Here is a 10655-nt window from a genome sequence, read left to right on the forward strand (position 1 = left end):
GGGGCTGTAGTCCCAGCTACTCAGGAGGCTGAGGCAAGAGAATCACCTAAGCCCAAGAGCTGGAGGTTGCTGTGAGCTGTATGACAGCACTCCACCGAGGGCGACAAAGTGAGACTCTGTCTCTTAAAAAAACAAAATAATACATTTTGCTTTATGTTTATTTACTAGAAAGGGGATTAAATGAGGCCCTGTCCCTTCCCGTTAAAATCCTAGGGAGGGAATCTAAAGTCCCCACTCAGAATAATTCAACCAGTAACTAATATAAATGGGTTCTTAATCAAAATCTAACATGGTTCCTTTCCCCTCCCTACATAAAACTCTCAGTATTCAAATGTATGTATGTGTGTGTATATATATATGTGTGTGTTTTGTAGATGTTTATTCTGTACCTACAACATAAAAGTTAAGTTTTTTCTTTGGGATATTTTAGGAGCACTTCTTTTGACAGAGCTTTTGCGTGTGGGGTGTTTTTATGCACCCCTAGAAGCACAACATTGTTCTTTTTAGTCCTTTAAAAATCGTGAAAGGTAGCCCAGGCAATGTAAAGAAATCAAAACCAGATGGTTCAGATATCTTCCACACATCAAGACTTATTACAAAACTAGAGTAACTAAGATAGTGTGCTGTGGATGTAAAGACAGACAGGTAGAACAGTGGGACAGCACGGTGATTCTCCCTGATGTAGTCACCGCACAGGACAAAGGAGGCACTGCCCTGCAGTAAAGAAAGAAGAATGATACTTTCAACAAATTGTACTGATTTAACCGGTTACCTATGGCAGCTGTTGTTATCTTTTATTTCATCTCAAAGTTCTCTGTGGTATTAGAAGAACAGGGAATGTACACATATCTATGATTCTAGCAAAACAGGAAATTTTCTGCTGACTAAAAAAAAAAAAAAGGCCCGCACAGTGGCTCATGCCTCCAATCCTAGCACTCTGAGAGGCCAACGCAGGTCAATTGCTAGAACTCAGGAGTTCAAAACCAGCCTGAACAAAGGATCCTGTCTCTACCCCAAACAGCTGGGCATTGTGGCAGATGCCCGTAGTCCCAGCTACTCAGGAGGCTAAGGCAGGAGGATCACTTGACCCTAAGAGTTTGAGGTTCCTGTGAGCTGTGACACCGCAGCACTCTACCCAGCATGACAGAGTAAGAATCTGTATAAAACAACAGAAAAGAGACAGACTTTTTTGATCATCTCAAAATCTGGATATAAAGTTTGCCTCAGAGCTACTAAATCAAAGAAAAACATTCTGTCCTTAATACTTGACCTACTTTTTTTTTTTTTTGGTTACACCCAAGGAAGCAAGCAGCAGAGGAAGCTGCACAGGCAGAAAGGCAAGTGCTCATTCTGCCCAACACTAGAGGAGACTCCAGCTCAGTGGCCACCAGTAGAGGCAGCAGAGTTCTCTGCATGGGAAAAATTCATGATGTACAAATTAATGATTTGATCTTTCACTGCATTGTTTTGTTTTTGTTTTTGTTTTTGAGACAGAGCCTCAAGCTGTCCCCCTAGGTAGAGTGCTGTCGCATCACAGCTCACAACAACCTCCAACTCCTGGGTTCAAATGAGTCTCCTGCCTCAGCCTCCCAAGTAGCTGGGACCACAGGCACTTGCCACAACACCCGGCTTTTTTTGGTTGTAGCTGTCATTGTTGTTTGGTGGGCCCAGGCTGGATTGGAACCCGCCACCGTAGGTGTATGTGGCTGGCGCCTTAGCCATGTGAGCCACAGGCACCAAGCCTGCATTGTTTTTTTTGAAACCAATAAATTTCCTTTTCTCTGGAAAAGATTAGGTTTCTTGTTCACATTTCTAAAAAATCCTTATTTGAAGTAAATAAATAAATACTGGATTCTCTCCCCAAAAAAAATCCTTATTTGAAAAATAGTGGCCTTGTAGTTAAGGAGAAGAAAAGCCTGGACATCAGAGTCACAAAGCTCCTTTCTGACACCCTGGTCTAGAAGGCAGCCCTCATCAGACACTGAACCTGGTGTCACCTTGATCTGGGATTTACCAGCCTCCAGAACTGAGAAATAAATTTCTATTATTTATGAATTACCATATCTAAGGTATTTTGTGGTAGCAGCACAAATAAACTGAGACTCTAGACCACAAAAGAGTACATTTAATTCCATTATATAAAACTCCAAAAGGTGCAAAATGATCTATGGTGACAGAACATGTCAGTGATTACTTTGGGGGAATAGGAGGAAGAAGAGAGATATTACATAGAAATTCAAGAAAAGTCTTTAGAGTGATGAATATGTTCACTATCTTTATTAGAGCAGTAGTTTTAGAGATATATATAGATGTCAAATTATATCAAATTGGGCTGGTACAGTGGCTCATGCTTGTAAACCCAACAATGCGCAACACAGCAAGACCTCCATCACTACAATAAAGACTTTTTAATTAGCCAAGCATGGTGGCACGTACCTACAGTACCAGACACGCCATAGGCTGAGGCAAGAGGATCACTTAAGCCTAGGAGTTTGCAGTGAGGTATGGATGCCATTGTGCTCTAGCCTAGGGAACAGAATGAGACCAAAAAAAAAAAAAACCTACCGAATTATACTCTTTAGTATGTGCAGCTTACTACATAACAATTATGTATGCCTCAATAAAGCTGTCAATAAAACTGAAAAGAGGCTCAGCACCTGTACCTCAAACAGCTAAGGCGCCAGCCATACACCAGAGCTAGGGGGTTCAGATCCAGCCCTGCCCTGCCAACGACAACAACTGCAACAAAAAAATAGCCGGGCGTTGTGGCAGGCACCTGTAGTCCCAGCTACTTGGGAAGCTGAGGCAAGAGACTAGCTTAAGTCCAGGAGTTAGGAGATTGCTGTGAGCTGTGACGCTACAGCACTCTACCCAGGGTGACAGCTTGAGGCTCTGTCTCAAAAAATATATATATACATGACGCTACAGCACTCTACCCAGGGTGACAGCTTGAGGCTCTGTCTCAAAAAAAAAAAAAAAAAAAACTGAAAAGAGTCAACCATGAGTAAGATAGACAAGATTGACATTTAAGTTCAGGAATTCATCCTGGAAAAAGTGCTACGTAACTCATTACTGAATATCACTATGGCAGCTTTCAAAGTCCTCCCCTTGGAAACCAATACACCAACACCAGTGCCTAGTCCACTCTTCAAAGTAATTTTGGGACTCTTTTTCTGGAATGGCCATCAGAGCTGTCATATTACCCTTTTATGTTCTGAATGTAATCAAAGGCATAGGGAAAAACATGGTATTATTATCTTAGGGGGACCACCATCATTTACAGTCTATCACTGACTGAAATGTTGGCATGGAAGTGTGCATTACAGCATATACTTTATAGGTAGTATGTGCAAGCAAAATGAAATATGGTACTCTACCAGGACTTGAACAAAACACATGCAATGTCACTTTAAAAACACCCACAGGCCAAGACTTGACTGAAACATTTATTGACGATATTAACATTCTGTTTTGTTTTGGACTGGTTTGTTTTTGATAGTCCTAACATGAACTTCTGGAGTTCTAAGGTAATACTGGTAAGAGTCAGACCAGTCTGGCTCAAAAACTTGAGATATAAGAATGAATAGTCTGCATTAAAAAAAAAAAAAAAAGATATAAGACCAGTGCTTTGGGAGTCCAAGGTGGGAGACCAGGATTTAGAGAGCAGCCTAGGCAACCATCTCTACAAAATAATAATAATGTAAAAGAATTATATAGTATTAGAGAACTGAAAAGTCACAAAGTGAACACTGCAGTATTATAGAGTAATTGTAAGAAGCAGCAACTGACTCTAGTACAGAAAAACAAAAGGAAAAGTATGAGAAAAGGGGCCCTTCAGATCCGGGCCTCACGGCGCCTGTGGCTCAAGCGGCTAAGGCGCCAGCCACATACACCTAAGGTGGCGGTTCGAATCCCCAGCCCGGGCCCACCAAACAATGATGGATGCAACCAAAAAATGGCCAGGCGTTATGGCTGGCACCTTTAGTCCCAGCTACTTGGGAGGCTGAGGCAGGAGACTCGCTTGAGCCCAGGAGTTGGAGGTTGCTGTGAGTGTGATGCCATGGGGGGGATCTACCCAGGGGGATAGCTTGAGGCTCCGTCTCAAAAAAAAACAGATCCGGGCCTCAGACTTTTGAGAAAATGTGGCTAAAGATTAACTGATAATCTCAGAGGAGCTTGAAGGTAGGAAGCAGCATTCCCAACCTCTGAGGAAATAATGCTGAAAGACTGATGCTGTGTATTTGAAAAGGTAGAATGAGAACTGCAAAGAAAGAAAGAAAAAAAAAATCATAAAATCTGTATCAACTGAATGGACCCCCTCTTGGCCAAGGAGATCCCAGAAAAACCAGTAAAGACTGAGTTCCTGGCATTGAAGTGAAGGGTGGTTGGACATATCTCATACCCTCTCCCTTTTGGAGTTGAGATTAATTGCAAACAGGGCCTAAGGCCTCAGTAAAGACTGAGTTCCTGGCCTTGAAGTGAAGGGTGGTTGGACATATCTCATACCCTCTCCCTTTTGGAGTTGAGATTAATTGCAAACAGGGCCTAAGGCCATGTAAGGTGAAAGTTACATTACCTCTGCAGGCCATCAATTTGCTTAACAGATCAATTTGAGTCTTGTTTATTGTAGCTTGCTCTATGATTACTGACTTCCTTACGTTATTATCTTATTTTCTGATGATTCCAAGCCATGAGACAAAGCTTTATACTTTTTAACCAATTACAAACCAAAGAATCTCTGAGCCCACCTATGTGGCTAGGATAAGGATAGGTTCATGCCCTTCAGACTCCAACAACTAGGGACAGTGCGGCGGTCATAGTTTGAAGCTGAGGTCCCCATTTCCTTACTGGTGGGTGAAGGGAGGTTAACAGTAACAACTCTTTTTTGTCTTTGCACATATCCCAGAACAGGTCATCAAATTCTTACACTGCAGTTCCTTTCCAACCACAGTTAGGAAAGGTTCTCTCTTCAAAAAATATACTGGGGACTCGGCGCCTATATCTCAGTGAGTAGGGCACTGGCCACATACACGGAGGCTGGCAGTTTCGAGTCCAGCCCAGGCCTGCTAAACAATGACAGCTGCAACCAAATTATAGCTAGGAGTTGTGACAAGTACCTGTAATCCCAGCTACTCGGAAGGCTGAGGCAAGAGAATCACTGAAGCACAAAAGTTTGAGGTTACTGTGAGCTGTAATGCTATGGCACTCTACCCAGGTTAACATAGTGAGACTCTGTCTCAAAAAATATATATATACACATATATATGTGTGTGTATATGTGTATATTTTTAATATAAAATATATATACATATATTATATAGGGACGGACTGAGGCAGGATTGTTTGAGATCAGGAACAAGACCCATTTCTACAAAAAAAAAAAAAAAAATTGGCTAAGCATAGCAGCCTGTCCCTATAGTTCTAGCTCAACAGACTGAGATAGGAAGACTGCTTGTGCCCAGGAGTGTGAAGTTGCAGCAAGCTGTGACAACCACACTACACTCTAGCCCAGGCAACAGAGACCCTATCTCAAAATATATTATATATACGTGTATAAATAAATATACATATAAATACATATATAAATACATTCATATGTATATACATGTGCATACATACAGGCCTGACCTGGATAATCCTGGATAATCTTCCCATTTCAAAGTCCTTGTCCATAACCACAAATGAAAAGTCCCTTTTGCCATTCAAAGTTATCTGAGGGATTAGAATATAGACATCTCTTCAGAGCACAGGTATAATCTGGTACTCCTTCACACAATGAACATGTGCAACAACCCAGACCTGAGAAGGGTGTATTACGAGAGGCTCAGTATTCTATACCTGAGCCTTGCTGGGTATTTTTTAAAGAAAGGCCTTGAGAATTAGGTTCACATCACCAGGAAAGTCAAGACTTACCACCATGGTAAGCAAGGACAAAAGGAATTTAGAATGTTGAGTGGGACCTGTATGCTATGCTCTGTAGGTATCTACCAGTTGTGGCCCTACTGCAATGGAAGTTGTAATTTGTCCCCAGAGTTTCTCCTGAGAAAGCCTCCTGCGGAATCATGAACATGCATAGGAAAATATCAAACACGAAGAACAGACAGTAGGAGCCATGAAAGTATACCACTTAGATTTCAAGAAAACCAGCCCTGCAGTCAACTCACAGCCTTCAGCTTCCTCATCTTTGAATTTATGAGGTATCACACTTCCCTCAGGCTACTATCAATGACCCAGCACAGTAGAGGTAGTAGGTCATTCTTTCTAACAGGCAGCTTTTGCTTTGGGACTCCATTAGTGGTGCCAAGACTTTCTCAGTGACATGGTACAGTCTGAGGCCCTTCTTACAAAAGCCTCCTGTCTTCCTTCTAACTAGTAAGAGCTAGGACCTTGGAAGAAAACCAGCTATATATGGCCCTCTCAAAACTTACCACGGCTGAATTTACGAACTTCGGTGTCCGTACCAATTTCAGGGGTGTTACAGACCCTTCTGTGCTCACTTCAGTTCTCACAGAAAGTTAAATTTTTGGACTCCTTATCATAATGCAATGATTAACATCTACCTTAAACTTACCCTAAGATTTAGCATCGAAATAATCTTGACAATGCTTATCTATGTCTATCTTAGTGATCCAGCATCAGGCTCAATTTCTCTGTATGTCTTGTATGTGTTTCTAGCCCTAGAGAATTTTTAGATTGTGAGGAAAAAAAAGGCAAGTAGGGGTAAAGTGCACAGAGTGGAAGGTTAAAAGAAGATATTTAAAAGTAGTGGGCTTAACCAAGTCCTGCACTTTTTCATTTACTTCTTCCAGGTTTTTACCTTGTCTTCCATACCAAAACCATAATTAGCTAGTGAATATTTACTCCCTGGGGTAAAAGTATTATGTGTCCCATTTTCCCCTTCCCATCAAAGACAGGACTCTAAAACCAAGAAAAGAAGATATACTCTCAAATACAAACAAAATATTCATCCAATTCAGATGACTATTTTACATTTTCATAACATTTCCTTTAACATTTAATAGTAACTATATACAATAATTTTTTTACTATATCTTACATAAGAAAGCCACCACAGAAATTTACACAGGTTAGATGCAAGATGGATAGTTAAAAAGGGCCCAGTCCTGCGGTTATTTTCTCAGAGGATAAAAGTCAGGAGTTTACTGGTGAAGGGGGTTCAGACTACCCAGTGAAGTAAAGGTGAAGGCAGGCCTTTAGATGGAGACAACCAGACATTAGGGCCATCAATATCTCAAGGGCACCACTCAGAAACAGCTCCCTCCTGGCCACCTATGTGGATTCCTATCCATGACTTAGGAAATCCCATTACAAAGATGTCTTTCCCCTTAGGCCTAGGCCCAAATACTTAATTCCAGAAGCTCTGACCAGAATTACCTCTCTCTCTTCCTTACTCAGCATGGGAAGAAACCCACAGCTTTTGAAAACTATTGGTCTGTTCTCTCAAAATTTTGTTAACTATAGCACTCAATCCATAAGAAAAACAATGTAGTCTGGGTTGCCCCTGTTTAGTGAGAGATGATCAGAAATATTTGTTTGAAAAATGAGAAATTTAAATCCACTGAAGTCAAATGGTTCCCAAAACAAAAACTATCAACTGACAGAAGTGGGTTCTGGCTTCCCATTTGCAGTTCCCAATCCACTTTGAGGCAATGGTGCAGAGGCTTTCTCAGAACTTTGAGATCCATGGGATCTGCAACCATCTCCAGCCATCTGCATCTGGCCCTGTTAAAAGAAACAAAGGCACTTTGGTTAGAATTCCATTCATTGTGTTCTGAAGTATGAATATGATTTATCAGTGCTCATTTATAGCAGCAAAATAAGACAGCAAAAAGTAAAATAATTCTGGGTAGGTGTGCTTTCCCATACTTGGGCATCCCTGCCTCTGAAACTCAGAAATCATTAACTACAGCATTCCTGAGGCCCTTCCAATGAGAAAGAGAGCTGAAGGTTGTTTCTTCCACATGAAACAGCCATTCTCTGCTGAGATTCCAGAACAGCCAACAGACCACAGGAAGACAGTCCTTTAGGCCTCTGTTTGAAACCAACAGCTACAGAACTGCTGGTCTTCAGTCAGGGCCACTGGTATTCCAACTAAAGGCTCAGAAAAAGAAGTCAAGTCACATTACCAGTCCTTCTACAATAAGAACAATCCCAGTGCTGAATTCTCCCTTAAAAGGTATAATTTTGACTCACACCTGTAATCCCAGCACTTCAAAATCAGCCTGAGCAACACAGCAAGACTCCAATTCTACAAAAATTTTAAAAATTTGCTAGGCGTGGTGGTGCCCATCTATACTCCCAACCACTCTGGAAGCTAAGTAACAGCACTATACCGCGAGCTGTAACAGCACTATACCACTGCTCTATCTATCTAGCCTAAACAATAGAATAAGACCCTATCTCTCCACCTCCCCTCTACCAAAATGTACAACTTAAGATTCTAGGTCCCAACCTTTTATTTAAATAATTTAACCAGGTGCAGTGGCTCACACCTATAATCTCAGCACTCTGGGAAGCTGAGGCATGAGGCAGGAGAAATCTTTTGAGCCCAACAGTTTGAGACCAGCCTGGTCTCTCCCAAAACAAATCCTTTTTTTTTTTTTGTGGAGACAGTCTTGTTCTGTCATCTGAGCTAGAGCACAATGGGGGTCATCATAGCTCACTACAACCTGAAACTCCTGGACTAAAGCAATCCTCCTGCCTCAGCCTCCCAAGTAGCGGGAGTTGTAGGCATCTTCCACAGTGCTTAGCTAATTTTTTCTATTTTTAGTAGAGATGGGGTCTCCTCCTGCTTGGGCTGGTCTCAAACTCCTGAGCTCAAGTGATCCTCCTGCCTCAGCCTCCTAGAATACTAAGATTATAGGCATGAACCATTACACCCAGCCCCCCAATTTTTTAAAACATCCAGGCATGAAGGAACATGCCTACAGTCCTAGCTACTCAAGAGTCTGAAGTGGGAGGGTCATTTGAGCCCAAAAGTTTGAGGCTGCGGTGAGCTGTAAAGACTTTATTACATGCCAGCCTGGGTGACAAAGCAAGACCCTGTCAAATAAAACTGTTAAAAAGTAAAACAGGGGCGGGTGCAGTGTCTCACACCTGTAATCCTAGCACTTTGGGAGGCTGAGGCAGGTGGACTGCCTGAGCTCCCAGGTTTGAGACCAGCATGAGCTAGAGCAAGACCCCATCTCTAAAACTAGCCAGGCACTGTGGCAGGTGTCTATAGTCCCAGCTACTTGGGAGACTAGACCAGAGAATTGCTTGAGCCCAAGAGTTAAAGGTTGCTGTGAGCTGTGACACCAGGGCACTGTAGAGGGCAACAAGTAAAAGTCTGTCTCAAAAAAAAAAAAAAAGAAAGTAAAATAAAATAAAACAGAGGAGAGGAAGCAAGGGGAGAGGAAAGGAGAGAAGAAAAATGAATGTCCTACTCTGGGATATAAGGACCAGGGGCTATTGGGTATTCTAAGAGCCGATCTGGAAAATTGGAGCAACAATGGCATCCAGGAGCAGAGAAGGGCATTTTTTAAAAGTATCTTCCTAAATGGTATTCACTGAGCAAAAGCCATCTAGGACATCTTTATACTCTATTTATGATGATACCCCTAGTGCCTGGAGTACATACTAGCCAGCAGGTAACCCTCTCCCTGGCTGAGTCACTACATAAGGGTAGCCTGGCTGGGAGTGTTCTTCACTTGCCAAGATATCCACAGGGCCTTCAGGAATTTCTTTGATCGAATGATCTTCAAGGGTTAATGAAGGATCAAATAGCAAGGGTGAAGGAGGGCACTGCATACCATCACCCACAACATCCAAGTCCTAGGAAAAAAAGAGAAAAGCCTATCAGAAATACCAAGGGAACCAATCAGCTACAGTTGGCATATTTTTCAGCAAACCTCAACAGAATTCTCTGCTCCTTCCCTCACCCTTTGCCTAGCTTTAATCAAAAAAAGATTTTACTAGAATGTCCAAAAATGAGACTAGATGCAACAGCATTCAGAACTTTTTCTTACTTCCAAACACGAAACACAGACCAGTATAGTGGCTTAAAAAAGCAAATTCTCAGGAAAATCCATACAGATAGGACAACAGAATAGGAGAAGATAGGGGAAAGGGGGATGGGTGAGTTATTGTTTAATAACAGAGTTTCTATTTGGGCTGATGGAAAAGTTCTGGAAAAGAAAAGTGGTGATATTTGTGTAATACTTTACATATGTTTAATACCATTAAGCTGTACATTTAAAAATGGTTAAAATGATAGGGTGGTGCCTGTGGCTCAGTAGGGCACCAGTCCCACATACCAAGGGTGGCAGGTTCAAACCTGGCCCTGGCCAAACTGCAACCAAAAATAGCCAGGTGTTGTGGTGGACACCTGTAGACCTAGCTACTCGGGAGGCTGAGGCAAGAGAATCACCTAAGCCTAAGAGCTGGAGGTTGCTGTGAGCTGTGATGCCATAGCACTCTACTGAGGGCAACAAAGTTAAACTGTCGCTAAAAAAAAAAAGGAAATAAAAATTGGTTAAAATGATAAATTCTGGTACATACATTTCACTACAATAAAAAAATATTATTTATTTTTTGGTTCAGGACCTATAGCACAATGTTATATAGCCCTGCTGGCCACATGCAACAAGGCTGGC

At 41.9% G+C, this 10655-nt stretch overlaps 1 protein-coding gene and 1 non-coding gene across 2 annotated transcripts in view; both read right to left on the bottom strand.

Moving 5' to 3' along the window:
* Nucleotides 1–5599: 5599 nt before the first annotated feature.
* The window catches only part of KANSL2 (KAT8 regulatory NSL complex subunit 2), a 34471-nt gene continuing 29415 nt past the window's right edge, over nucleotides 5600–10655 (bottom strand). The window contains exons 8-9 of the mRNA XM_023515369.1: nucleotides 9715–9834; nucleotides 5600–7743 (exon numbers count right to left, since the gene is read on the bottom strand). Coding sequence (XP_023371137.1) covers nucleotides 7612–7743; nucleotides 9715–9834 — 252 coding nt within the window. The 3' untranslated portion in view covers nucleotides 5600–7611. The remainder of the gene's footprint in view (nucleotides 7744–9714; nucleotides 9835–10655) is intronic.
* LOC111726549 lies at nucleotides 7968–8101 on the bottom strand. The gene has a single exon (XR_002774303.1). It is a non-coding gene; the product is annotated as a small nucleolar RNA SNORA2/SNORA34 family (small nucleolar RNA).

Source organism: Otolemur garnettii, unplaced genomic scaffold (genome assembly GCF_000181295.1).
Source record: "Otolemur garnettii isolate 467f Iridium unplaced genomic scaffold, OtoGar3 scaffold00070, whole genome shotgun sequence".
NCBI classification, from domain to species: domain Eukaryota; kingdom Metazoa; phylum Chordata; class Mammalia; order Primates; family Galagidae; genus Otolemur; species Otolemur garnettii.